A 27,947-nucleotide genomic window follows, 5' to 3' on the forward strand; every position below is an offset into this window, starting at 1 on the left:
TTCAACAGCAGGTCATCGTCAACCATGGGTGGGCTGCGTAGTTTTCTGGTCATTCTCCTAGGTAATTTTAGTAAACTAATTGAGGATGAAGATATTTTATTGGTTATACTTGCATTTAACCTGCATTTAGTTTATTTTGAAATACTGTCATCACATTTCAGCTTGCTTCTTTGAATGTTTTTATGTTCCAGGAGTTGTTTCCTGCGGTCATGATCGGAGCTCTGCACCAGCTTTGGAGGTGACGGTCAGAGCAAGAGACAACATCACTCTCTACTGTGACTGCAAATTAACAACTGGAGAACTGATAGTGTGGTACAGAAACTGCTCTCATGAGAACCAGCCTTCTCTTGTCCTCAAACTAAATCATGAAACATGGAGACAATCCACTTTCGCTGCAAATGTTCTGAATCCCCTTCCTGGTTTCCACTTTGTGAGAAACTATTCTTCTGACTCTTATGACCTGCTGATCATGAACATCACCAGTTCTGATGAGGGGCTCTACTACTGTGGAACTGAACAGAGACTATGGGAGAATAAAGAGCAAATTACTTCCAGATCTGTTCACCGATATGGCATCATGGCAACAAGGATCATATTCAGTAAGTATTCTGGTCTGAACTGTCTTTGTTTATTAGTTGAACTACATTACCATAAGTATGTGGAAACCCAAGTATTACACCCATCTATGATATCAAACAAATGATTCCCACACTATGGGAATAACTGTTAAAACAGCCTTTACTCTTTTGGGAAGTCTTTCAACAACATTTTGACACAGCAGCTCAAACAGCAATGGAAATGCAGTACCAGTACAAAACCCAAATGTCATGTACACTTGAACCGTTAACTGACACAACCTTGTGTTTATTCCAGACTCCAGCGAGCCTTACTGTCCGATTATTACAGCAGACTGTGGTGTGTGCTGGATGCTGCTGTTCTCTCTGTGTCCAGCCTTTGCTGTTCTCCCCTCTGTGCTCTCCTCTCTCCTGGTTTATCTCTACTGTCAGAAAACAGGTACTTGCTGTATTTGCCTTTTTTTTATGTCACCCAGTCCTTCATTCTTCACTTCAATGTATTACTTTGCTGACCAGAATATTCTATGTTTCTGTTCTTATACTGTAGTGTAATGATGATTTATTTATGTCTGCAGCTACAGGACCTAAAGTTGATATGAAAAGATGTGACACCAGACGCCAAACAAGAGTAAATAAGATAATTTCTAGTAGTATGTTGTAGAATTCTTCCAATGTCTAGATCCTTTCATGGCAGACATTTTGAATAGTCAAAATAAAAGTGTAGCAAAAGCTTACTGGCATGCCAAAATGTACAGTAATTGAGTTGTTGTGGGTGTTTAAAGTAACATCTGTGCTTTACTTTAATAAAGCTTTGACCATGGGAAATAGTTGTTTTCATTTGTTAAAGTTTGCGCTCACAGGACAGATCATACACTTAACTTGCGCAATAAAAGGGATTAATATTGGAGTGACACTTAAGGTCGCCTAGTACTCTGTGTGCATCCTGCAGCAGCCCGGGATTTGATACCAACCTGTGGCCCTTTGCTGCATGTCATCCTCCTGCTCTCTGCCACCTTTCCTGTCCTCTAGCTTTCTCTAGCTTTCTGATAATAAAGGCCAAAAGCCCAAAAAATACTCTTTAAGAAGGTATTTAATTTTGCATCATAGTATTGCATAATTCATGCTAACACGTGTCACTATGTATGTCAAATTGTAGGATGAGGATGTTTGTTACGTTGCAGTGAAAATACACGAGACATCACAGATGCCAAAGAAGAAGAAAGCCCAGAGTTCAGACTTCACCACCTATTCTGCAATCAATACTTGCAGGATATAAAAGGTCTAGCAATTTTGAAATTAATTTATTAGGGCTGATATTTCTGTAATTTAGTTTACTTTGCAAACATACATTATGAAAACCTGTGTGAAATATTATTATCATTATAGTTTTCAATTATTATTATTATTTCTTATGTTTAAAATGTGGTTACAATTTTGGATATTTATTTACATATTTTCCAATATACCACATATACTACTCTATATTTTATTTCTTGTTTTAACTTGTGTATGACTCAGCTGAGTTAATGACACATTTTAGGTCACTGTAACAGGTTGTGTTACGCTGGCTTCACCCTGGAACAAGGACATCTTAAGTTCTGCTTATCAAGCAAACATGTTTTTATGGTATCACGATCACATGATTTTAAAGAATGGGTACAAATCAGGAAGATAGAATCAAATGTCTGTTTTGACTGGTATGTGAAAAAGGAGCAGCCCCTATGAGAAGTTATACTACTATCCGTCAAATGTCCAACTCAGGTCTATGATTAAAGATCTTTACATTCCTTATGACTACGCCTCAGAGAAGTTTCATTTTGAGTTTTAAAGTACTGATCATAAGCTTGTATATAACAGCAAAAGAACCATTACACAACACAGTAAACAGCTTTATGTTGACATAATAGTGTTTTGAAGTTGTTTCAGCTCATACAGACTGTGGATGTGTGAACATAATTGATTTCCCAAAGAACAGCCAATGTGACGCATCATTTTAAATATTGCCGCCGCAAAGAATTGTGGGACAGAATTACCTCCTTTCCTTTGATAAAGGATGGTCCAGTGTATCCTATGCAAAAGGCGATTATGAAAGAAGCATTGAAGAACCTTTCCTTAATATAAGGAGAATTCGACTAGATGTTATCATGGCAGCCACTCAGAAACTTCTGGGTCATTTCACTCAGTTAGGAACCTTGCCAAGCAAAACCATAACCAATGTATCTCCCCTCAATGACTCTAGCACTCATGACATCACACAATATAACTACACTTTAAACTGACTCCACTAGTAAGTTACAGCACAATAAAGTGAGACAGTGAAGTTCATCTAAACCACATTCAGTCGCCCATGTGATCAACCCACAGGAAACCCACAGAGAAAAACTGCCCCTCATGCAGGCGGACTGACTTTGCAGAAGGTTTCATTGCATGGCTTCACTGTGTTCAAATAGCACCCTCTTAGCACAGAGCTAAGAGGGTTTTAGGAAGAGCTTAGAGCTAAATAGAAAAAGCGATACAGTCTCGACATTTACATCATATTGAAGAGTTTCTGATTTCACAGTAAAGAAAGAGTTATCCCAGCACCATGGACATGACAAGATAAACTCTCAAGTTGTGAACCATTGTATTACTTGTACTTTCCATCAATGCCTATCAAAGCCGGAGCCGATAAATACCCCTGACTACTGCTAAGTCATTTGATGCGGGTGTGAATGTTGATTATTTAGGAGCTTTAGGTTGGCAACACTGTACACCAAAACTGAAAGTCCATGTACTTGACACAGATGCAACCCCTGTATCTTACCTCACCTTCCATGTGTACTAAACACTGAAGAAACAGAAGGAAAGGAAGGAAACAGAAACAGAAAGGAAACAGAAAGACAACCTACAGAACCAAATCTCAGCCAAGATCTGGTATGCACCTTGCTCTACCTTTGCTTGTTTTTGCTGACCTCCAGAAGTTTAAATTCTCGCCTTGCTAGAATCATGTATCATCACATCACTGTTGAGTGTGGTTACGAACGGTCCAGCGCTATGAAGCACCCCTTACATGAACAAATTGGTACTCATAAGTCCTTTATTCCTTCTGCTATCAGCCTGCTAAATGTTGACAGTAGTCTTTTTAAATGATGATGTTTTATTTTTGCAGTCACATGGTTGGCTTATTATTTGGTGTGTTTTCTTCACATGGTTGGGAGGCCAATACATACATTCTATGAATGTATTTGACTGATGTGCAATGCATCAGAACGTCTTTTTAATTCACCGCCTTATGTATTGAGGCATGTACATTTCGTATTTCCAATCTTTATAATTTATAATCATCAATCAATAATTTATTCTGCCCAGTCCTTGTGTGGGTCAGTATGCTTGGGACCATAATAGATGCCAGTGTGTATCTGGCCCATGTGTTGATCTCTCTAATGTACTACTATTACTGCTGAGTGCTGCTTGTTCTTGTCTGTGAGTTTGTGTTTGGTTTGGATAGATTATGAAACTGAATTGCCATTTTGGGATAAATAAAGTTGTCTGAAGTCTGAAAGCACATTTCTGACCACATCCTTCAGTGATGCTGGGTGTGGTTTGAGGTCCAACTGAAACTTTCAACTAGAGTGCAGTGAAATACTACTTTTCAGCCCACCATTCACTGACTCTTTAAACACCAGACACAACAATGGTTTCCACAGACAGAAGCGCAGCTGCATTGTATCTAACCTCTGCATGGCTGAAATGGGGAACTTCAGTGATACATGTAGCCATTGGTTTCATTTTGGATGGCATTTGAGTCAAAAATATCAGATTCATATCATAGTACGTCAGAGACGACAGACTGGCTTTTCATAGACTGAGCAATGCACACTACAGAGGACAGAAGCCTTGATACCGCAGCTACAGGAAAACCACTTGCAGCTATCGGTATTAACTCAAGGCCTCTCATCACCCAAGAGAACACAAACAGCGGTTATCAGAGCCATTCACCACAGGGCCAAGAGCATGTCTACAAGCACTGAGGCGAATGAGAAACAGCACAAACGCAAGCTCTTAAAGCCTGCGGCTACCCAAAATTAGCACAACACTGAGACAAGAGCTTGTCGACCATCATGACTGTTCACCCAAACATATGCCAAGCAAAGTAATACACACAGTCCAACACAGAATGAATTGAATAGACCTATACATCAGGTTGGGAAGATGAGACAACTGCTGAGCAAGAGCGTGGCCCAATGCAGGAGGGCCAGCTCCTCAGATCAATACTCACCAGTCTACACCTAAAGGACAAGAGTCATTCCCTTGAGGACAGAATGTATTCATACCTATTGGATAGTGAACAATTGTGGTTTGAAAGAGGAGTGGACGGTATCTTTATCAATCTGGAACAAAGGTTTTCCAACTAAGTGTATAGTGTTTAATAGAAGCTTTCCATCACAGCCAATATGAAAATGATGCATGGGGACATTTGACTCACAGCTGAATCAAAAAAAAGCAAAGACAAAAGAAATTTGTTAACATACCATTGTGTTCTTTTGTGAATGGTTTGTCCACACTTTATAAAAACACATTGCACAGAATTACAGGAAATTATTTTAACTGCTTTGAACTGTGGAAATGTGGTTGTTGTTATTGATTACAATTTGTGGCAGATTCTTTGTTTGTCTGTCTTGGTTGTCATTAAATGTCTTGTTTTCAAGCAATTTCCCGTTGTTTATTTGAAGTTTTCTCCCATATACAGTTTCATGTGTCAGTTGTATCGAGGCTAAAGAGTTCTAGCCTCAAAGTAATAAGGGTGTTCTATATGACACAAATAAGCCATAGCATACATTTTTTTATGCCATACAGCTTAGCATTAATATATATTCTTTTGTATTTGTTTCCCATATATTCAAAAATCAGCTGTTAACAGCAACGTCTTTTAGAAAAGCCAAAGGACAGATAAAAAGGGTGGAGACATGCTGAAGGTGTAAGCTTTGAGAAATTAAACTCACTAGCTCCTATTAAATCTGCCCTGACCTCTAGTGGAGTTGATAAGTAAAAACCCAAAAATACTATAAGAAAATGTTTTGACCCCAAGCTATCCCCAATAATCAAAAATAAATAATATTGTGCTATATTAAATTTCAATTCAGTCATTATGACTTTGTATCGGCCTGTAATTCAATGTGAGAGAAAGCCACATCCTTGGTGCAACAAATGACAAAGCCAGAGGACTTTTGGAGGTATTCACTCAGCACAAGTGATGGAATTTAAGTATTAAGTTTAATGGACTGGATTTTGGAAATTGTCAGCTAAACAAATAGAAACCAAAGGTTTATTTTTGATTTAACAATCCACAAAAAAATATTTTTTTTTGCCAATTTTTTGCTTTTTTTTGTAATAGTTAGTCATGCTAGTGACAAGGCTCATAATGTCAGTCTGTCAGTTAGTCCACTACTTTGACTGAAATATCTCAACAACTATAACATTTATGGTGCCCTAAGGATGAGCCCTAATAACTTGGTGATTCCCTGACTGTTCCTTCAACACCACCAGCAAGTGTTTTTGACTTTTACTGAAATAGTTTATCAGTGTCAGTGTCAATGTCAAGTTTGTTTATATAGCCGTAGTTGACCAAAGTGCTTATTTTAGCTGTGAGGTAGCTATTAAATGCCATGGAATTCAGTACAGATACAGTACCTATGGTGTCTTGAGGGTGGATTTTTATGACTTTAGTGATTTTATAACTTTTCTCAACATTTGGTTAAAATTTGTAGTTTTGCAAGAAATTGTTTCTGTACTATTGGATGGACTGCCATCATAGGCAGATAATGAAACAATGGGCCCCACAGATATATAAAAGGTCCCTCCATCTCTCCTACAGAGGGACAAGACACACAGACTTTGTGGTGCTTTCGCATCTCTGTTGTTGTTTTGTATCTTTGTAGTTGTTAGGCATCTTTTTGTGTGTCTTTTTGGTGTTGTTATTTTTGTCTCTTTGGTTCATTTAGGAGACTTGGGGGGTTATTTTGTATAATTTTTTAGTTGATTTTGTCAGGAAGGATGAAATAGAACTGGCTGCATAGTAACAATAACTTTACGTTCATTTAAATTCTAATAACGACAGTTATACAGTGGACTCTCTATTTAAAGTCTTTGGTCGGATTCTAAGACTACAAGGTGACACTCTGTACTGTATGAAACATGGATTTTATCCCATACTATTGTCTAATTGGAGGTTTGTCTACTTCTGCGAAATATGCATTAGAAACTCTGTGTCTTAAATAACCCTGACCTAGTATGTCCGTCAAAGGCACTACTGCAAGTATTGTGAAATATATCTATGAAGATGTCAACACCTCCAGAGCTCAGGGAGGAAACATGTAAACCACATAACATGACGCCATAGAAAAAAAACACAAAAGAAAATGTTCCACTTGACTGGCCGTTCAGCACGTTCATGCTTCCTTTCAGAGAAAAGTGCGCAGATTGCATCTGTGCAACTCTAGGCCATCGTCACACATGGACGGACTGCACATTTTTCTGCTCGTGCTCTTAGGTAACAATTCTGATGACAAATTCGGATGATTTAATCAAACTTGTTATTATCCGTTTTGAGAATAATTTCCACATTCTCGTTGTCATTGTGTTGAGCAGGAACCCGCACCTGCTGTAATCTACTCTGTTGTATTCCAGGAGCTGTTTCTTGCACACATGATTCAGATTCTGGATCAGTGTTGGAGGTGACGGTCAGACCAGGAGACAACGTGGCTCTCTACTGTGACTGCCAATTAGTAGTTGGATTTCAAATAGTGTGGTACAGGAAGTGCTCTCATGAGAACCAGCCACCTCTGGCTCTTAAAATAATGAAGAACTCATTCATGACCATCATGGATGGCGATGACCCGCTAAGAATTTTACCTCGTTTTCATTTTGTGAGAAACTATTCTTCTGAATCCTATGACCTGACGATTATGAACATCACCCATTCGGATGAGGGCCTCTACTACTGTGGACTTGGGCGGAACATGTTGGATGATAGCGAATACATTGCATACAAATCTGTTAACAGAGATGGAAAAAGCACAACAAGGATCCTCGTCAGTAAGCATTTAGGCCTGACTTCTCTTTCTATGTTAATCTTCAGAATGCAATTGATTTAATATTTGACTAATCACGACTACACTGTACAAACTTTGCATTTTTTCTTTAATTCAAAAGTTTGTGAGTGATGGTGATGTTAAGTCCAGTGTACAAAATTGCTCATACTGTATGAGGAAAAGGGCCATAGCATGATAAACATGTTTTAAAGTTGAATCCATAGTTATGCAGGCACTATTCTTAAATTAAATACATGAAGTTACAAGAGATTCCTAACAATGTCAAAGAGACCTCTTGGCTTTGGAGAGTGTTTTTTTTTTTTAAGTGCAGCAATTTATCTTTGTATGAATTCTCAGTTTTTATGCATTCGAGCCTCCAACAGCAAAGACCAGAGGCATTATGTTTTCAGTGGTCTGTTCCATACCTAGCAATGCGATATCTCAAGAGCACCTTGAGGGAATTTCTTCAAATTTGGCACAAATATCCACTCGGAGTCAATGGTGAACTGGTTAGATTTTAGTGGTCATAGGTCAAAGGTCAATGTCACTGTCACTGTGACCTCCTCTGTCTCATTCTTTTGAACACAATAGAACAGCTCTAGGGGATTTCTACAAATTTAGCACAAATGTTTACTTTTACTAGAGAATAAACTCATAGGATTTTAAAGGTCAAAGATGTGGCTTGCTGCCGACACAAAATCACTCACCAATGATTCATGTTTTAACTAGAGATACTATTTTTATATTGGATAAACTTTAGGATGGAACTGAGCTGGAAAACAACTGTTAGTGAGGACTAAGATGAACGTAAAGCATTTTATTATCATACTGGTGATGCAGATTTTTTTTGTTTTACTGGCTGCAGAATTAAGGCAAACCAAAAAAAAAAAACAAGTAAAACTGCAATCCACATTTGTTTTTATTTATTTTACCAGATTCCAGCCCTGACTCCAGTGGGTACATCTACAACCCTGTGTTTGTTGAGCACTGGATGACGGTGTTTGCACCAGCCTTCACTATTCTCTCCTCTTTCGTCTCCTTTATTTTGGTTTATTGCTTCTGTCAGAAAACAGGTACCTACTGTTATCTCACAATTTTCTCTAGTTTTATTTCAAAACAAATGATCTTAACACTGTTATTTAAACAATTAGGGAACCTGCCATTATTGTACATCACCATATTTGCAAAGGTGTAGGTGGGTGCTACTTTGTAGTAATGCTGAATTCATTTTTTGCAGATAAAGAGCCTCAAATTCTCCAGAAAGGACTAGACACCAGGGGACTGACAAGATGGGATCAGGTAATTAACAGCAGGGTTAGGAATTCCAACACAAGTCTTTATCTCACACTTTTAGCAGCTATCTCGTAGTCTTTGTCTTACTGTACTGCAGTCACAAATCTCAAGATATTACTGCACAACAACTGAAGCTACATAATAAATAGCCAATGTCAATTTGTCTCCCAGGATGAAGATGTGTATTTGACACGAGTTGTGTTCTGGGCTACGGATGGACAAACATAAACAGTACAAGCACAACTGTTTTTATGCAAGCAGAGACTGAGACAGAGAATAGAATGAAATGAGTTTAAATCCAAAAGGTTCAAATTAAGGGTCCACAGTTTGAGATGTCATTTCTGCTTGTTTTTCCAGCCCTGTCGCCAGGAGAAAATGTTAGCACTGTATGTTTTTGTAAACCCTGGATATGTTACATTTGTACATTTTTTTTTTTACATACACTGCATAAAAAAGATGGACAACATGATACCCCCTGAGAAGTGAAGCCAAAACATTTCGATCATCCCCGGTGACTGGCCGCATCATAGGTCATAAAGCTCCGCCCCCTCCATGTTAGCAGATTGGACATGGGCCAAATTAAAAACTCAAAGTACACATCAAAAAAATATTTCCTAAAGATGGTCTCTTTCATCTGAGGTAGCTCCTAAAACCCTGATGTACGTTCAGCGGCGTAAGTTAGTAACGTCAGGTTATTTTGATGAAGTACACATGCACACACAATTATGTGTATATATACAGTACCAGCCATGTGTTGGATTTTACAGTAGGTATGTTTTACCTCAGCTATTGTATTTGCAGAATACAGAGGTCAAAGAGAAAGTGACCAGAAGCATGGATGGTGCTGTGACAGTCAAAGTTCACAATCGTGAGAACAAGCACCTGAGAGCAGAGCAGCTGAATATTCACTGTGAATATTTCACTCCACTGCTGAGATGACTGTGGACTTTTTCTGGCATTTTTAATACAACAACATCACGACAACTGCACTTCACGACATAAAGACATGAGATTTTAGAAAATAAGAGAGATGAAAGCTACAATACTTATGACCAAACAAAACAATGCCCCGAAAAAAACAGCAGCACGCCCACTGTTTACCCACAAAAGTACACACACACACAATGAAACAGGTGCTCAGCAGCGACCTGACTCCCAAAATATAACAACCTTTAAAACAGGGCACGGCGGCCCGACAGATACCCCAAATCCGCTTGAAAAGACATTGAATGGTTCTGTCTCTGACTGGTTAGGCCTGCAACCGTAAACATGTAAATGGTCATCTAATGTTAGGAATATCTACCAGCCCAGCTAGCAATTTTTGGTTCTAAAAACATTCTGAGAATGTACAATGCAATGATTGAGTAATGTTTTCAACAGCAAGTTCTCTTAAGTTCCTTGAATGTTCTTCTTAAAGTTATGGTAGTATTCTCTATAAACATTTTAAAAAATGTTTACATTTCACATTACATTATATTTTCCTTTCTTTAAAAAAAAAAAGCTTCTGTAATCTCAGGCCTCAATAACAAGTTCTGAATGTTGCTTTGAAAATGTTCTTCCTTTGTTCTAAGGTAACATTGTGGGAACATTTTATAAAATAGCTTTTTATGATCTATTACCTGTCAGCATCACCAAAACATCCTCAGAATGTTGCAGTTGTAACATTAGCCCAGGTCTTAGTCATTGTTTGAAATGTTAAAAGGTTATTTAAACATTAGATTAAAAGGTTTTCTTGAAACAGAATTGAAACTTGACATTAGTCAGTGTTGTGAAAACGTTCCCCTCCAGCTGGGTCGGCTATTAGATAGCTTTCCATAATAATTCATAGGCTAGCAATCCACCTAGTATTGACATTAATTTATTAGCAGCCCTTCAACTAAGCCTACATATTATTTGTATGCCTTGTCTTAAAATTTACATTTAAGGGAACAGCTAAACGTTACACTTGCATCGTTTATTAGTTAATAGTAATATGCCGCAAATGATTATACTTTGCTTTTTAATTTAATGATTTTTTTTTTTACTCCGCCGACGCAAATAGGTCCGCAACTTCTGGAAGTAATAGCTGTTGTCTTATAACACAAAACTTTTTCATGCCTACTGGCGTGCCACTCTGTGATAGTTAGGTCTACGTGTTATGCGTGTGTCCAGTGAAATAGGAGTCTGTTAACTGTGGCAGATTTGTTGTATGTCGTGTGTCTCTTTTGAATTGCCTCACCTGCTCATTAACTGCAGTCTCCGCCATCTGTCGCTGCCTCACCCAGCTGAGGAAACTGTGGCTCCTGTTGCCAATGAAGGGAAAGAGTAGGTCAGCCTTACAGTTCCCTGTTGGGCGAACAACCGTCAAACACCTCCTGTCGTGTTTTAAAGGGTCCTCCTCTCCGCGCATGTTCCTAACATAGTTGTGCGGAGTCTTGAAGCACCCCGTGGGGTTAGCCAGCTAGCTAAACTGAGGCAGCTAAGCTAAAAACAACAGCACGGCTAACGGCTCCACAAATCCGCAGAAAAGCCCTCACAGCAGGCTGATGAATGTTGATGAACGCCGCTGCCACCATTGTAACCCAGCGTCCTGGGTTCGCCTAACTGGACAACTAATAAAACAACAAACGGGACACGGCGAGATAGCTCCAACAGCAGCCACCCTTTAAGTTTCCTTGAAATTCCCACACATTCTTGAGTCCGAAAAGAGTACAAGTCCCCCGTCCACTACCTCCATTCCTGCCATAGGGCAACTCCTGAGGGACGCACGAGAGGCCTCCAGAACAATTAGACAACTACCGACCGCTAATGTAGGCCTAATTACCAGCTTTGAACAGCTGTAAAGCGGACTGATACATGAAGAGTTAAAAGTCTCACAGGCGTTGTATTGAATATCAGCAGTAATTAAAAGCGCTTTGCACACAAGGGAATGCCTTTCGACCAATCAAATTGCTTGGTCAGAACTAGTGCACTAGAATAAACAGCTGGTAAATATAAAGAACTGTTGTATGATGAGCAACAGCATACACTTTTAAATGATGCAGTGTAAGAGATGACTCTGACAGCTGCCGTCAAAGGGGCTGGTTGATGGTGCCAAGCTACAGACCACTGTTTGAGACAAACAACAAGCTGGTTAGTTTATAGCAATTCATCACTGTGTCCTCCAGCCACCTCTCTTTTTTAAGTGATGATTGTTTGTTTGTTTTTTTTTTACTGAGACATCACTACATTCTCAGTCAGGATCGTGCTGCCACAACCAGGTATTTTAGGCCAAAATGTGACCTATCTATAACAGAATTAGCAAGCATATGATTTGGGGCCAATATTTTTTCATTCGCTTCTGTTGTTTCTAAATTACACAGCATGGATGGTTAAAGCACAGTTTATTCTGTGTTTATTCTCATAACATCTTGGTACAAAACATCCATGCAGTTCTAGCCAGCATATCGTCAGTGTTACACTTAAATTGGTCCCCGTAACAGCAAACTTGTATGAACAACAATCATGTTACAATAATTGTTAGTCTGACTGGATTTGAGTCTATGTACAACAGTAACAGTAACTTCAAGCAATGAGATGAGAGCATGCTGCTGTGTGGTCACATTTATTTTTTTAATAAATGAGAGCAGCACAGTTTCTGAACAACAGCACAAAGACCCACAGCATGTCAGTAGGAAAAAATTTGTTGACTCTTAATTATTTTGTCCCACAACCAACACTGGAAAGAATGATGCGTGTGAATGCCTTACTAACTGTTGGTGAAATCTGGTATCAGATCATTTGCTGCGTCTATTGTGAATTGATTGCTAAAACTGTGTTGTTTGTTTAAAAAAAGCTACAATACAATACAGGGTGCACAATGAAGTTAACCTCAACCACATTATGTAGTCCATGTGACCAGTGAAGTTTTACAGGAAACCCACAGTAACAAACAGCCCTTCATACACCTGCAGAGCTCAACATGCAGACAGACTGAAGCTGCATATCAGCTGCCTGCTGAAAGTGTTGGTAAATCAGTAAATTGCGTCTTAGATACTGAGAGCACAAATTGCTGCTGCCATTTTTCACAAGTTGCAGTTAAAGATCTTTTTTCATGCACTCATTAGATGTATTTCTTTCAATATGTGGTCACAGATTTTCACAGAATTCAAGTTTTTTTTTTCTCAAGATAATCCATCCACCACACTGGTGTGCCATATCAAGATGCTGATTAAACGTCATCAGTATGACACAGGTGTGGCCTTTCATTATCACAGTGAAAGGCCACTCTAAAATGCAAGGTCTGATCACACAAAACAATGCCCCAGAAAGAAAGATTAAACAGATTTAATAATTAATTTATCTCTGTGTCACTAAAACGTTTAAATAGTGCCAGATATTGGAAAAAAAGAGTAAGGGATTTTTGGGGGTAGAGCAATTTTTCTTTGTTTTTATAATCATTGCTGATGTGTTTTAGAAGCCTGTGTTTTCTTTTGTATGTATGTACCTTTGTATGTATTTTTTTTGTATGTGGAATATTGTCTTTATGGCTGCAACATAACAGACACATTTCCCACTCTGTGACACAATAAAGGTACCCTGGGATCTTAAATCAGTTCACTGGAATTAAAAAAAAAATGTTTTGGATTGTTGACCACACTTCTGACCTCTAGTGGAGATAATGAGTGAAAATAAATAAATAAATAAATGAAAAGAAGAGCCTACCAGAAGAGATTTTGCCCTGAGCTGTTCTCAACAGTTTTTTTCTGTCACTCATTTGGCGAAGTGTGCTAAATATTTAATTGTCATTTGAATGTATTGTATCATGTTGACAATAATAATAAACCCATTCTGTCAATGTTTAGGTTCTTTATTGTAGAACAGTGCACAATATTTCCAATGTTCACCTCTTTGTTTATTCCCTCTATCATCACTTATTAATAAATCATCAGATAAGCCTATGACATATTACATTCACATTACAGTTATCCAAGACAAGAGAGGGGAACAAGATTTATATATTCCTCAGACTTGAAGTGAACAAAAAAAAATCCAATGAGCAACTAACTTTCAAATCAATTAAAACTAATTTCTGATTTTTTAAAATTCAAATAAACCCACCTCCCTGTAAACAAGAAAATAAACATAAATAAAATAAACAATTTAAGCATTCAAAATATGCATGTAAATGCATTCATTAAAAAAAACCCACAGTGAGCAAGCAAACTATTCATAGGTCTTTATCAAATAAAAGCAACATTTTCAGCATTAAGTTAACATTTTCAATTAAAATCTGGGTTGTCCCCGGCCAATCCACAGGATCAGCATCAAGACAGATGCTTTTTAAAGTGGGTCAGTATTGGCTATGTTAAGGTTGATCCTTTTCCAAAAAGCAAACAATAAATTAAAAGTAGTCAGCAATTTTAATTATGGCCAATGTGCATCAGGGACCAATGCAATCATTTAAAAAAACTAATTTTGTATTTAGTTCAGCGATATTTGCAGGGGAACCACACCTTGAAAGTGCAGATGTTGACTGAAAATGGCATTTGAACCTAACTACAAAAAAGTAACAACAACAAACAAACAAAAAAACTGAGGCTGTCTAAACCTTGTCAAAGGCTTCCTGCACAAACAGTTTAGCACTAACACATCTCTTTCCGTTTGTATAACATTATTGGACGATCTATACAAAATATAATTCAAAAGCAATAAAAGGATTTATTTTTTGTTATAAAATGTATTATTCATTGCTGTAGACATATACAGCTGTCAAACATATTTAAGACCCCTGGTAATTTGTTCCTAAGTACATCCTGAGTAGCAATAAATAGTAAAGACTAAAAAAGCAACAATCAAATGTGAAGAGATAAACATCCTTAGACATTATTTATTAAAAGTCTATATCTAAAAAGAATTATCTGCTTTATCAAGACTGTAACATTGGCATTTAATATTCTGGTAATCAAACCATTCTTAAACTGTCATCAAATACTGATTCAAACATTGCTAAATCTGGATTGATGCATGGAAATATGTTACACTATATTTTTCAAACTTAGATGCTCTGATTTCAAATGAATTATAAGAACGTGTAGAAAAACCAAACAGATATAGAATCCAGCTTTCATAATGACATCACTAAATAAAACAAAATGTTTGCATGGAAACAGAAGCATCCATTTTCTAATGCAGTAAATGCCTTAAATTGAGGTTTAAATTGAATTCAAGCATTGCCTCTGTTACACAGAAGAGCAGCATCAGTTTAAACATCATTTAATCTTTCAACTATAGGCAAAGCCTCAAAAAAATGCATCTAAAATCATATATGGTGTGAACCATATGTCTACATAAGACTTAATAAGAGAAAAGAAAAAAGCTTTCCTAGCAATAAATCTTCAATGAGATTGTGAAACTCCAATTTCTAATTCAATAAAATGTTAAATAGAAAAAAAGAAAAACTTTTTAAGCTGATCGTCAGAGTTTCTGAAGACCACTTTGAGGCTTTTCTGGAGATGTCTCATTTTTCTTTTTAAAAAGATTTTTTAACCTTAAGGATTTTTTGTTCTTTTCCTTATGCTTGTTCTTCTCATCTCCAGTCTCAGAGGGTAATGCAGGAGATGGGATGGAAGCCCTTGGTGGTGGCACTGGTGGCTCTGTCTCTGTTAGCAGTCTGCCCTGAGGCAGGTTGGGTGTTGAAGAAGAGAGGCTGGTTGGGGTAATGGCCATGGAGTTGCAGGACTTCTCAAGGATCCCATCATACACAAGCTGGCTCAGCGGGCCAGTGGAAAGGTCTGATGACGACTTCCATGGTACCTGGGAGGTTATCATAAGGTCTGGCTGTCCAATTCGACCTGTAGATGAACTTGATTCGGATGCTCCCAGCTCCTCCCTCAGTATTGATTGTTTAGGTATTTCCATTGGAACATCAACTCTATCCCTGGAGATTTTTCCTGTGGGAGTGTCTATGAAAGAGTCAGTGTCATCTCTTGGCACTATTGGTATTCTCCTTCTGAGAGAACCAGAAGACAACTCATGCTCTTCTCTCATTATCCTCCTACTTGTTGATGGTTCTAAACCATACTCTTGCTTCTCTGGAGAGGACGAGGCATCCATAAGTGCTTCAAATTTCTCTCTGGGTAGCATCTTTATGGAAGCAGTATCTGAACAATATTCCAGCTCATCTTTAGATATCTTTCTTGGTGGTGTTCTAGCTGCATCAACCATTTTGTCCTTTGCTGAAGCCCTCACAGAGGAATCAAGCTGGAATTCTCCTTTATTCCGTGGAAGCATTCTAGAGCCACTGTCAAAGGACGTTCCCAATGAATCTCTTGCAAACTTTCTGGATACTGAGTTATATGGACGTTCAACATCATCTCGTATCATCTTTCTTGAGGCACTGTCAATTGAAGCCCCCATCATATCTTTTGATATTTTCCTATATGCCACATCTGTTGTCTCCTCTAATTCATTCCAAAGAACCTTTCTTACATCCAGAGATATATCGCTTCTTTCTCTGTATACATTCCTCAAAGCAGTGTTCATCAAATCACCTTTTGTATCTCTCTCTACTTTCCTGATTGGAAATTCCGCTTCCAACTCATTAGAAAGCTCCTTTCTAACTTCAACATCCATGGGAACTTCACTCCTGTCTCTGGATATCTTCCTTGATGTAGCTTCAATCAAAGACTCATCTTTGGATATCTTCAAAGAAGGGGTTTCTGAAGAAGTATCCAACGCTGTGTCTTTTGCCATCTTTTTGCTGGAAACATCTAATGAAGCTTCAAGCTCTTCTAAAGACACTTTACGAACTGGAGATTCAACAACTGCTTCCACTTCTTTACTCAGAGGCTTTGTAATGGAGCCGTCTGAAAGCAGCTCAGTTTCATCATGACAGAGCTTTTGAGAAGTGTCAACAGTGGGACTAGGGAACATTTTGCTGTGAGGAGGTGAAGCCATATATTCTGAGTCTGAGTACGTCTCTTGTGAGTCTCTATTAGTGGGAGAAAAATGAAAAAGAATAAGTTAAAGAAAGGACAGGGGGAGGGGGAATAAAAAATTAAGCAAAGATTGTATCAACACAAGTGTTGCTGATACACAGTGGTGTAGAATGAGCAGTGTGTAAAAACAAATTAGCCTCCAAAAGTTATGGACAAGAAGACGTACTGTTTCTTTAGAGTTTTCAGGAAGAGCCCCTCTTCTTCACAAGGATATGGGGCTCGGATGGGGATAAGAAGATCTGGATCTGGGGAGATCATGGCAGCCGGTGGCTGAGTGATCACACCGTGACGACGTGACCGACATACGGTGGATCCCTGTGTCCGAGGAGAGCGCTTCAGTGTTGGAACTGGAACTGGAGGAAGGCCAAGATGAACCAGTCAGTGAAACTGATCCATAACAGAAGACAGCTGCGTAGCAATGAGTATGTACTGACCTCAAAGCACGATTTATTCACACATCTTTGTAAACCCAGTGGCTAACAGGACAATAAATTCACACAATTTAACACTGACTACTAGCTCATAACTATCTGCAAACCATGCTACTTGGGAGGTTCATTCACAGGGTTCCTGTTTGTCATTTGTCTCACTAAACACGTTTGCTGAATTTGCAGCTTTGCCCTTCACCGTCACCTGATCTGAAGACTTTGTGGAAACTAATAGTTATCCAAATAAAATATCAAAAAGTCATCATTCCTGTTATTTACCTTGCATCTGTGGTAAGATTGGAGACTCCTCTAACAGATCCTCTATAGATCCATGGATGGAGCTATGGCATGAACAAGATGGCTGGGACACTCTGGACAACCCCAGGGGAACTGAGTCTGAGTAGAGCTGAGCAGTGAGGTTTGATAGACCAGGGTTCCTAATGATGGGGAAGCCACAGATGCGCTCAATCTGCTGCCAGCGATGGAGGCGTTCCCGTAGACAGGCTGTTACTTCAGACAAGGCGTTCCTATGGGAGGTACAAAGACCTTTGTAACCTATGTTCTGCATTTATTGTTATAGACACAAACAAAACTTGCACTGGTACTTGTGTGACTTACTTTGCCTCCAGGATTTTGTGGTCAACTTGGTCTAGAGAGGAGCTGTGGGCGACATGGAGAGTCCCAAATACAGAACTCCTTTTTTTCTTGATTCTCTCTGCCTGCAAGGGAGTACAAGTGAAGGTAAATTGATAGGTATGTAGTTAAGTTTTAAAGAATTCTAAAAATGTAGATGTCCTTTACATATTTTGCATACACTTGTGTACATATCTCGTGCAGTTACTAAGAGCCGTGGGTTTTTCATGTGCGTCCCCGTTTTTCATGTGTTACCTCTTCCTTGGCGGTGGCAAGCTGTAGTTCTGCACTCTGCTTCTTGACATTATAGTACTGGACCTCTACCTCATGTGTCAATTGCAACCACAGCTGGAGACCCTCTGAGGCAGTCCAGCTAGCCATCATGTCCTTCTCCGCCTGCTTCAATGCTCCACGGACCTGAGGGGATGGCATCAGGCAATTGTCAAAGATTAGTACGTAAAAGAATTCTTTAAAACTGCAGTTAAGCCTACATTCTCTCCATCAAATCATTTCAACTATAACAAAAATGATAAGCATCTGGTGCAGCAGTTCTTTAGCTATGTTTCTACCTGCACTAGCTCTTCCTCCGCATATCGGAGGCGGCTGAGCTCGCTGACAGCTCCCTGCCTTAGCTCTTGCAGGCGGTAAGCCTCCTCCTGCGCCCCCATGATCTCATCCCTCATCTTCTCCTCCAGGCTCTGTTTCTCCTCTGCGACATTGCGTTTTTCTTCCTGTGCTCGCTCCAGTCTGAGAAAGCAAATTTTTTTTAGTGCAATCAAGCAAAACAAAGTCGATTCAGAAATGTTCACTAGACATTGATAGGGGAATACTCACTGTTCCTGCAGATCTATGAGGCTCTGTTCAGCCCTCTGCAGACTTTCTAAATCTTTCATCATCCTGGCTATGTGAAGTTTGCTGGCTTTGTTCTGGGCCTGGGCGAACCAGCAGCCTCCAACTCCCATTACCACTGACACAATAAGCAGCAGGTCCTTCATGTAGTTATGAGGGGGGCCTATGGTGGAATGGATGGTTGGTTTATGATAATTAGTGATGAACGTATCATAATCGCATCACAGGCGATGGGATAGTAAAGACTTGAGTGACACATTAAGTTAACAGCATGGAGAAAACCAATCATACCCTTAAAGATACTGCTAAACTAACAACTTTAATATTTCCATGGACACGTTTTAGTCCTCTGAAGCTGTAGTTGGTATATTTTATGAAAATATGTTTTTTGTCATATTTTTGAAACTTTACAATATCCTGACAGAAAAAGACAAATAATCTGTGAAAAAATAACAGCCCTCCTCCTCCTGCTAATGCTTCTAATTGCATTTGCAAGAATCCTCCACGCCTGAATGGAAACAGCTGATCAGGGCCTACACAGCTGTCAATCATGTCAATTACTGCTTTGAACTGCGGTCAAACTGCCAAACTAGGCAGCTTTGATCAAATATAAACCAAGACTTTGTTACGGCATTGTCTTTTTCTTCCTTAGGTATTTTAAGAATCATATTTCAGCATTGTGTTTAGCTGTATAGGGCAAAATTTGACTGATGGGCAGTGCTTGGTTTTGTTTGACTGCTTACAACATGGTAGCCATGTCAAAAACTCACATTTTACAGCTAAACAGTACACTAAAACACGTTTCTGGAAACATTTGGGGCAAGAAAATGGCAATGGCAGTCCATAAGCAGTGACTGGCAGATGTGTTAGACTCTTTGGCTTTGATGGGTTGGTTTTTTATTCATAGTGGATTCTTGCATATGCCAACAGGAGCAGGAGACAGAGAAACATGATTTTTTTTCTCCTGTACAACTTTTGGGATATAGTTACACTCTCAGCAAATATGAAAAAAATATGTTTTTATAAAGTTGCTAACTGTAGATTTGAAACCCCTGCTCACAAATCCACACAGGTGTTTTCACTTTGTATGCCTGGTTAAACGTCCCCTCAAGACTGCGTTTATGCAGTAGAAAAACCACAGCTGCTCCTAATGACGTTAACGATGGCTGTGTTCTATTCAAATATCTCAGTTAGCCATGACGGTGTGACAGTGAGCCAGCATGCACAACACCAGGAACCAAAAGCCAAAGCAGTTAAATGGAATTCCCCACCACTGATTTTATTACTTTCACCTGTGCTTTTCCTACTGTGACACATACCAGTGTGCTTGTTGAGTACCATCACTCCCCTCTGCCATTGTGACTCCAAGGTGACAGCTGAGACAAAACCACTAACATTTTTTTTTAAATTTGGTAACATTTAAGTTGCCAGTTGATTAGCAAATTTAAGCAAAATTTGCGGACTGACTGTTCCATTAGTTCTTCCATTCCATCCATTTTTTTAACGGAAGAATTAAGAAATTACCAGAGCTTTCTTAGAGAATTAGTACAATAGAAGCATGACAGTAATTGTCTTTAAACACTGTAAAAGTCTGAGGAAACTGCAGAGTCGGTATGCAAGCTAAAGAGGCAAATAGGCTAAAGAGCCATAAGAGTAGGGAGAGGGAACTGTGTGAGGACTTCTTACGTGTAGGCGGTCCAAACAGGACAACATCCAGGGCTTTGATGTTTAGCTTCTGTTTGTCTCTCTGGTCCTGAACCCTCAGATGGCCACTCAGGAATGAAGGCTCATTGGCTGCAATCCTGCATACAGATGTCAGAGTTCAGTGTGTTATATTATGACTCTTGACAACTCTTTTTACAGTAACTTGCTTGGACAACAGTGCGCTGGAAACTGCTGCTGTGTCTGAAATTGGATACTTCTGTACTTACGCTGCTATTTTGAGTGCATTAGTGTATTGACACTGAGAAGTATGGCAAAATGTAGTGTACCTGAGTACCGGGATGGTGTGCTCAAAATGGTTAAAAAGTTGTGTGGAACATTGGACACTTGGATACAAAAGTATTTTTCACTACCAAGATAATCATACCATTGTCCAATGAAATTCATCAGTTTGTGTTAATTTGGGTTAATTATTAAATAATAATGCAAACAATATTGTAAATGCTGATGTGGATTATGAGATGATAAGCCCCGTGGGCACAGATATGCAAATGACCTCACCAACTCCCTCTACAGAGGAGCAATACATGAAGACTTTGCAGTAGTTTTGCCTCTTAATTAATTATTGTCTTGTGTGTCTTTATGCATCTTTTTGTGGTTTTGTATCTGTTTGCTGTGGGTTTGTGTCTCTTTGTGGTCTTTTGGGGGGATCATTTTGTGTCTCTTTGCATATCTTTGAGGGGGTTTGATTCTGTTTTGGTCATTTTTGTCCCTTTGTATACCTTTTGTATCTACTTGTGGTCATTTTGTGTCTCTTCCGGGGATCATTTGGTTTCTGTTTGTAGACATTATGTGTATCTTTGAGATCACTTTGTGTCTTTTCTGGTCGTTTTTGTCTCTGTAGTCATTTTGTGTCTCTTTGAGGTGATTTTGTCCCTTTTTTTCTTTGTATACATTTTGTTTGTTTGTTTGTTTGTTTATAGTCATTTTGTGTCTCTTTTAGGACATTTGGAGTCAGTTTGTACTCATTTGTGTCTTTGCACACTGCTCAAATATGTTCATAGTGTATGCACTGTACTATGTATAAGTATCCAGTTTGAGACACAGCATCTAGCTGACTATGGCGTTGTCATTGATTATCCTCACCTGGGGAGTGTGTTTCCATTGACCTTAAAGTCCTTAAAGTTCCTCTCATACTGGGGCAACTCAACAAATTCCTTCAGCCAGCGAAGCACATCATCTTGAGTCCAATTATGCACTGAGAAGAGTAACAAGGAAAGATGAAAAAATAAGACAAAAATAAGTAAAGCTGTATACAAATTCTCTCTCTCTCTCTTTCTTTCTCTCTCTCTCTCACACACACACACACACGCACACACACACACACACACACACACCTTCAGATGACTTCCAGCCCCTCCAGAGCTCCTCAACTGTGATGTGTTGGTCCTCTCTGTGCAGGTGGCTGTGTTTGTTGGTCTGCTGCTGCTTCATGTCCTCAATGATAAACTGCAAAGAATGTGAAAATAAGGCTTTTTTTTCAGGTGCAACTTTACAGAGCAAAGTTAGGGGTTCACCAAACACATATCTTTTACTAAGAACAACCTCCTCTGTCCAAAATAAGTTAGTTGAGTATTGCAGTGCTTTATGGACTTGGATTTCAATCTAGGAATAAGGAGTGGGTGTTTGGAGACTGTTTTTATTTAGAATGCATGCAAGAAGTATTGCGTGTATTGCAAACTCAAGTGTGTGTGCGTGCGCGTGCTGTCTTGGAATGTGTCCTTGGCTGTAAACGGAGGCTTCATATGATGGCGAGAGGAATGTTGGGGCTGTGGTCTGATGAGCCCACCCCGCACCCCCCTCCCTGACCTCTCCATGGTAACGGCAACCCGAGCCCCTGGATACTGTATCGCTAAACTGCATTCTGGAGGGCAAAGGCATTCTAGAATTCTCATTTTACTACCAAAGTCACATATAACTAGAGACTCACATTCTCCTTGGACAAAATATTCATTCTTGACAACATTTTCATCATCTACGCAAAAAACAAAATCACCAAGTTGCACATGTGTACAAACAAACTTTTACATGCAGTGAATATGTATTTAAACACACATACTAAGTCATATGCAGAGATCATCTGTTTACATGACTGAATGAAAAATATGCCTTGTTTTTGGCACTATGTTGTGTTGAAAAAAGGTGCAATTTGTAGAGAAAGGAGTGCAAACTATGGGAAAAAAGGTGCAATTTGTAGAGAAAGGAGTGCAAATTATGGGAAAAAAGGTGCAATTTGTGGAGGAAAAATGGCAAATTGTGGGTGACAAGGTGCAATTTGTGGGTAAAGGGTGAAATTTTAAGAGAAAAAGTACAATATGTGGGAGGGAACGGTGCAATTTGTTAAGAAAGGTGTGCAGTTTGTGGAGAAAAAGGGTTTGAAAGGAAATTGGTACAAATTCTTGAGAAAAAAGTGTACTATTTGAGGGGGAAGAAGATGTAATTTTGGGGGGAAAAGGTGCAATTTGTGGAAAACAAGGTTCAATTTGAAGGGGAAAAAGGTGCAATTTGTGAAAAAAAGAGGTGCAATTTAATATGGGTCTGCAAAAGGCAACAAATAAATGCATCAACCTTTCCTTTACAACATCATTTTGGAAAATGTATAAGTTTATTTCACCATGAACATGTTTTTTTTCATGCAATTCAGAAATCGAAATAACTGAAGTTTGATCAACTTGAAAGATATTATTTGCAGAATGTATTACACCACTAAGGAAAGCAGTGTGTCTTTCAAATTTGTGTGCGACATCTATAACAAACTGGGTGAAGACAAAAAAAAGCAGGAGTCAGGAAACATTAAGAAGATTTATACTGTTAAGTGTGACCATGAAGGTCACAAGTGTTGCAGTATTCTATTAGTGCAAACCAATTTTGTCACAGAGCCAAAAGCAAAGTTATACCGTTGCTATCCTTGAAGTAGCATTTGACTCTCCCAGCAGCCAGGCCACCTGTTGTTGTACTGCTTTATCCTGTCTGTCTCTTGCAAGAACATACATGTACAGGGATTCATAACAGCTAAGGAACTGGGGTAAACATTTCGCAAAGAGAGAGCTTTGTACCTCCACACTCTCCTCCACCTCGATCCCTCCATCTTGGTCATCGTCCATCATCTGATGGATGCTCCGCAGGGCTTCCAGGCTGTAGCGATCCGCCTCGCTGATACATGGTGGATACACCACCATACAGGGGTCTAAGTCAGGAAAGCAAAGACATTTAAAAAATGATTATTTCACTAAACTCTTGAGATATAAAGACAGATCAACTAATATTCTCAGTACTGAGTGACTGATTAATTTAACTTGAATGCACAATGAATCATTCCGCTTTGTATGAGCAATTAAGATGAAGCATGCAGATTTACTTATTCATTCTTCTTTACTACTGTGCATCAGAGAAGTCTCGTCATCGAGATTTTAACAATAAAAAAGAAATCTACATAAGTCATTGACCATAATTCCTCTTAAAACACAAAGATTGAGCCAGCCATTATTTATTGCATGTTTATCAAACATTTAATTATGCAGTGTCTCCTGTTAGGCTAGTGGTTAAGACTTGTGCAATATGGAAGGGCACATAGAGACGTCAGTGTCACCACTGGGATTCTGGAGAGGGACATTACAATTACTCTGCTCCTTCAAATTAAAGCTGTGTGTTTTGTCTTTTTTTCAAGGAAAAAGGGCAACCAGCCTAACTGAAGAACAAGTTATAAAATGTGTAGATACATAACATATAAAAACAGGATTGTTGTAGAATTCAAAATGTATACCAATACCAGTAATACCAGTGTATACCAGTATTAGTCGGTGCACGTCAGATAGTAACATTAACTGTGAAATAAGAAATCAAAGTATATCAGTACGGGATTTCTTAACTCTCATATTGTAATAGTTTTGAACTAGCCTATATACTCCAATAGCATAATAGAATTCCTGAAATTCAGCTATGGCTTTTTGGCTTTAGTATGCCAACATAAGATTTTCAGGGGCCCCATGTGGCCACCCATATGAAAAAATTCTGGAGGCTCCACTGTGCACAACTCATGTTGTTAATTTGAAGAATTGAAGCATTAATAATAGCACGCAGATGCTACTGAACCCAAAGTTTTGTGTATTGCTGTTTGCATAAAAGCCTGTAGGTCATGGCTAGTAAAGCAGACTGCTACAGTTTGAACCACTGTGAACTGGCAACACATATTGCCAGTGACAACACAATAAAGTATGTTTGATTTAACCAAAACAGCTTCAACTGTTTTTAGCCATGAGTTTAAGGCTCAGTCCTTAACTCCAGCACAAAATTAGACAATGTGTTCCTGATGCACTGTACTTGGTCGCATGCCAATGAGGATTCTCTAGAAAATTGGTCATAGCCAAAACAACTGTTGTAATTAGACTTTAAGTCGTACAGTGTGTTCAGGGCTTATGGGAACTCTAATACAGGAGAAGATGACAAACAGCGTTGCCGCCATACTGAGTCAGAGCCCATTTTTGTCTCTGTGACTGTGTCTTGATGCTCAAAGGAACGTAGGGGTCAAAGGTCTTCTAGTTAGACCCTCTATCAAAACCAGCAGCAGTAACATTAGCCGCTCTTTGCCCAGAATGCAAGGAAGAATAGAGCTATGGGGAAATAAAACTGACGTCTCGAGGAGGAAAAAAAACTGTGTTCTCGAGTTAATCTCAGAACATTTCTGCAAAACATTGGCAGCAATGGTAGAAATAATAGAATCTTTTTCATATGGTGCAATCCCTTCTGCCCGTGTTCACTGCAAAGGTTTCTAAAGATGCAAAAACCCAAACTGAACATTAGGGGAGAGAATGGCTCAAAATGATCAGTTGTTAAGGACAGATGTGGGACGCTCTTTTCAAGATTATTAAATGGCATGTCGATGAATAATTAAAATTCTTGTCAATCTGGCATTTCACTTGAAATTCTCAGGATTTAAAGATGGGGACCTTTGAGGGTAACTACTTCTGTCAATGAAATGCACTTCTGCTCATTCCCACAGAGATATATACCAAAGTACTGAGCAAAGACATTGATCCATGGTTGTTGATGAAACTTGCATTTCTCAACAGTGAGGAGACCTCTTAGCTGAGTGGGCTATCACATATCAATGGTGTATGCAAAGCCTTCTGAAAAGAGAGTGTGTGTTATCTGTGTCCCTGTAGGACCTCCAGATGACCTGAGTTTAACTCACCAACAAATACTGGAAAAGTGTAGGAGAGTGCTTTCCCAAATGTCTTTTTGGCAGCATTTTTAAGCTTCGCAAAGATTAAAAGAACAAATTCTACCAACAGGTGTTCAGACAATGTGAGCTGTTCTCTCAAACTGAGCTGTCTGTGGAACAATCGCTACTGCTTTAAAGTGAAGCAGCTCACTCTATCGTTTAGAGTTACTTAAATGAACATGGCCTTAAAAAATGTTATCTGGTCAAATCAAAAAAAGAAACAAACAATTAATGCGTTCCAAAACACAAAAAAGGGATTTTTAAAAAAAATATATTTTATGTGCATGTTAATCTTGAGGAAAAAGGTTAAATATCTTGTGGGAACAAGGTATTATCCTGTGCTCACACGTTATTCATCTTATCAGGGAACAAATTATTACCTTGTGGGACAAAATATTATCTTGAGCACACATGTTAATTATCTTGTGGGAACTTATTATCATGTGCACAAGCTAATTATCTTGTGGGAACAATTATTTTGTGGGAACAAGTAATTAGTCTGTGCACACAAATTAATTATCTCAGGGGAACAAGTTATTATCTGCGCACATGTTAATTATATTATGGGAACATGTTAATTATTTTGTGGGACAAGATATCATCTTGAGCTCACAAGTTAATTATTTTGTGGGGTTATTAGTCTGTGCACACAAATTAATTATTATCAAGGAACAATTTAATATCTTGTATGCACATGTAAATGTTTTTGTGGGAACCAATAATTGACTTGTACACACATGTGAATTACTTTGAGGGAACAAGTTCATTATGTTATACGAAAGTACTGATTATATTACGGGAATAAGTTAGCCTATTATCTTGTGTGCATGAAATAAAAATGAAAGATAAATTGTTTCCACAAGATAAGAACGTATTCACCAAAGATAATTCATTTGTGGCCAAAAGAAAAAAAGTAAAAATGAAAAATAACCTTTTGGAATTTGGGGGGCTCAATATAAATCAATGTAAAATATAAAGATTGTAGTTTTTTATCATTAAATGTATAGCAAACGGTCTGTCATCATCAGTAGTGACATGTGCAAACCAGATTTATGTCCTACCTATAAATAATTGTCCAGTTATTTGCAATGACAGGGCAGATCTGAATACAATGCAAAGACATTATCCAGCACAAGGCTAGAGAAACGATGTCAAACTTCCCTATCGGATGCAGTTCCTCCTGAGTTATACCTGTTGGGTCGAAACCCGCGCTCCCACTGTGGAAAGTGAATCCGTGGAGGTCCCCGGCGCCTTGCGCGGCCGCAAAGAGCGCGGCGGGGAAAACGAGGAGCAACAGAGGGGCCAGAGGCAGCATTTCAGATGGTATATAATCTCACTCAAAATATAGTATTAATTGCAAAAAAAAAAAAAAAAAAATCAAAAACACACAGAGTTATCCAAATAAAAGAGGGTTGTGCGTAAAAATACTCCAAAAATGGGTAATGGTATTCCAGTAAAAACAACAACAACAACAACAAAACGGACAGATAATGCGTTTATAAATCCATTCGTGGCCTAAAACAGAGTTTGGATAAACAAGTCCCGAGGCTCAGCCATCATTAATAACATCCAGGGTCAAAAAAAAAAGATCTCACCAACTGTTTTTTAAGGGCGCGTGAAAACCCCTTTTTTCCCCCTTTTTAAAAAATGTGCAAAGTACCCCAATAATCCCACTCAGGATGCACACAGCCCCTCTGCTCCTCGTGTGCAGTTGGAGTCCGCTTCGGTCTCTTTATGAGGCAGATAGTCGTACTTGGCCAGTTCTTCCCTGTCACCCCTTTCCCAAAAGAGACGTCGAGATGTGACGTCCTTACGCGGCACTGACAGCCTCTCCCCTCGTTCCACCTTTTCTCCGTCTCTCCCTCTCTCTCTCCCTTTCTCTCTCTCTAGCAACAGGGCCCCTGACACTTTATTATGTTTCCTAACAACCCCCAAACCTAGCACACACAAGGGTGTAGCACTGATCCAGTGACCTCAATTTGCAGTTTTTGGATAAGCCAAAAGAACCAGTTAGAATGCATCATACTGATGCGTAAAACCAACAGAAAAGTCCCATTAATCGATTTTTACCAGCCTTTCTGCTTTTTTAGCTTCACCTATGGGTGCAGGATCAATTAAAGCTCCTTAGACCTCCATATGGGAAGTGAGATCAAGACTATCATGCCAGGAGTAGTGAGTCATATGTCATGGCCGGGCTG

The 27,947-nt window shown here is 38.9% G+C and overlaps 3 protein-coding genes across 3 annotated transcripts; 2 read left to right on the top strand and 1 right to left on the bottom strand.

Annotated features, from left to right (window-relative positions):
• On the top strand, positions 1 to 2,363 carry LOC148189880 (uncharacterized). The gene is made up of 5 exons (XM_088075261.1): positions 1 to 61; positions 192 to 599; positions 874 to 1,014; positions 1,151 to 1,210; positions 1,730 to 2,363. The coding sequence occupies exons 1-5, from the start codon at positions 25 to 27 to the stop codon at positions 1,849 to 1,851; spliced, it is 768 nt and encodes a 255-aa protein (XP_087931387.1). The 5' UTR covers positions 1 to 24; the 3' UTR covers positions 1,852 to 2,363.
• A 4,612-nt stretch (positions 2,364 to 6,975) lies between these two features.
• Positions 6,976 to 13,754, top strand: LOC121942603 (uncharacterized). The gene is made up of 5 exons (XM_042485857.2): positions 6,976 to 7,104; positions 7,242 to 7,649; positions 8,581 to 8,718; positions 8,883 to 8,944; positions 9,110 to 13,754. The coding sequence occupies exons 1-5, from the start codon at positions 7,068 to 7,070 to the stop codon at positions 9,164 to 9,166; spliced, it is 702 nt and encodes a 233-aa protein (XP_042341791.2). The 5' UTR covers positions 6,976 to 7,067; the 3' UTR covers positions 9,167 to 13,754.
• Positions 13,755 to 14,758: 1,004 nt separating this feature from the next.
• LOC121942449 (stromal interaction molecule 2) lies at positions 14,759 to 27,626 on the bottom strand. Its single transcript, XM_042485663.2, has 12 exons — positions 26,941 to 27,626; positions 23,585 to 23,715; positions 21,866 to 21,977; positions 21,615 to 21,726; positions 20,493 to 20,608; positions 18,792 to 18,969; positions 18,527 to 18,704; positions 18,213 to 18,374; positions 17,943 to 18,043; positions 17,604 to 17,851; positions 17,063 to 17,249; positions 14,759 to 16,889 (listed from the first exon to the last, which is right to left on the bottom strand). The coding sequence occupies exons 1-12, from the start codon at positions 27,062 to 27,064 to the stop codon at positions 15,374 to 15,376; spliced, it is 3,165 nt and encodes a 1,054-aa protein (XP_042341597.1). The 5' UTR covers positions 27,065 to 27,626; the 3' UTR covers positions 14,759 to 15,373.
• Positions 27,627 to 27,947: the final 321 nt, after the last annotated feature.

The sequence above is a fragment of the Plectropomus leopardus genome, chromosome 3, assembly GCF_026936395.1.
Source record: "Plectropomus leopardus strain MGB_pleo_1.0 chromosome 3, ASM2693639v1, whole genome shotgun sequence".
In the NCBI taxonomy this organism is placed as follows: Eukaryota; Metazoa; Chordata; class Actinopteri; order Perciformes; family Serranidae; genus Plectropomus; species Plectropomus leopardus.

Coding starts and splice junctions, on each gene's coding strand:
- LOC148189880 (XM_088075261.1), top strand. CDS start 25: ATGGGTGGGCTGCGTAGTTTTCTGGTCATTCTCCTAG. Junction 1,015..1,150: donor TCTCTACTGTCAGAAAACAG/GTACTTGCTGTA, acceptor TTATGTCTGCAG/CTACAGGACCTAAAGTTGAT. Junction 1,211..1,729: donor ACGCCAAACAAGAGTAAATA/AGATAATTTCTA, acceptor ATGTCAAATTGT/AGGATGAGGATGTTTGTTAC.
- LOC121942603 (XM_042485857.2), top strand. CDS start 7,068: ATGGACGGACTGCACATTTTTCTGCTCGTGCTCTTAG. Junction 7,650..8,580: donor CACAACAAGGATCCTCGTCA/GTAAGCATTTAG, acceptor TTATTTTACCAG/ATTCCAGCCCTGACTCCAGT. Junction 8,719..8,882: donor TTGCTTCTGTCAGAAAACAG/GTACCTACTGTT, acceptor CATTTTTTGCAG/ATAAAGAGCCTCAAATTCTC.
- LOC121942449 (XM_042485663.2), bottom strand. CDS start 27,064: ATGCTGCCTCTGGCCCCTCTGTTGCTCCTCGTTTTCCCCGCCGCGCTC. Junction 18,705..18,791: donor CTCATAGATCTGCAGGAACA/GTGAGTATTCCC, acceptor TTGCTTTCTCAG/ACTGGAGCGAGCACAGGAAG. Junction 16,890..17,062: donor CTGAAAACTCTAAAGAAACA/GTACGTCTTCTT, acceptor TCCCACTAATAG/AGACTCACAAGAGACGTACT.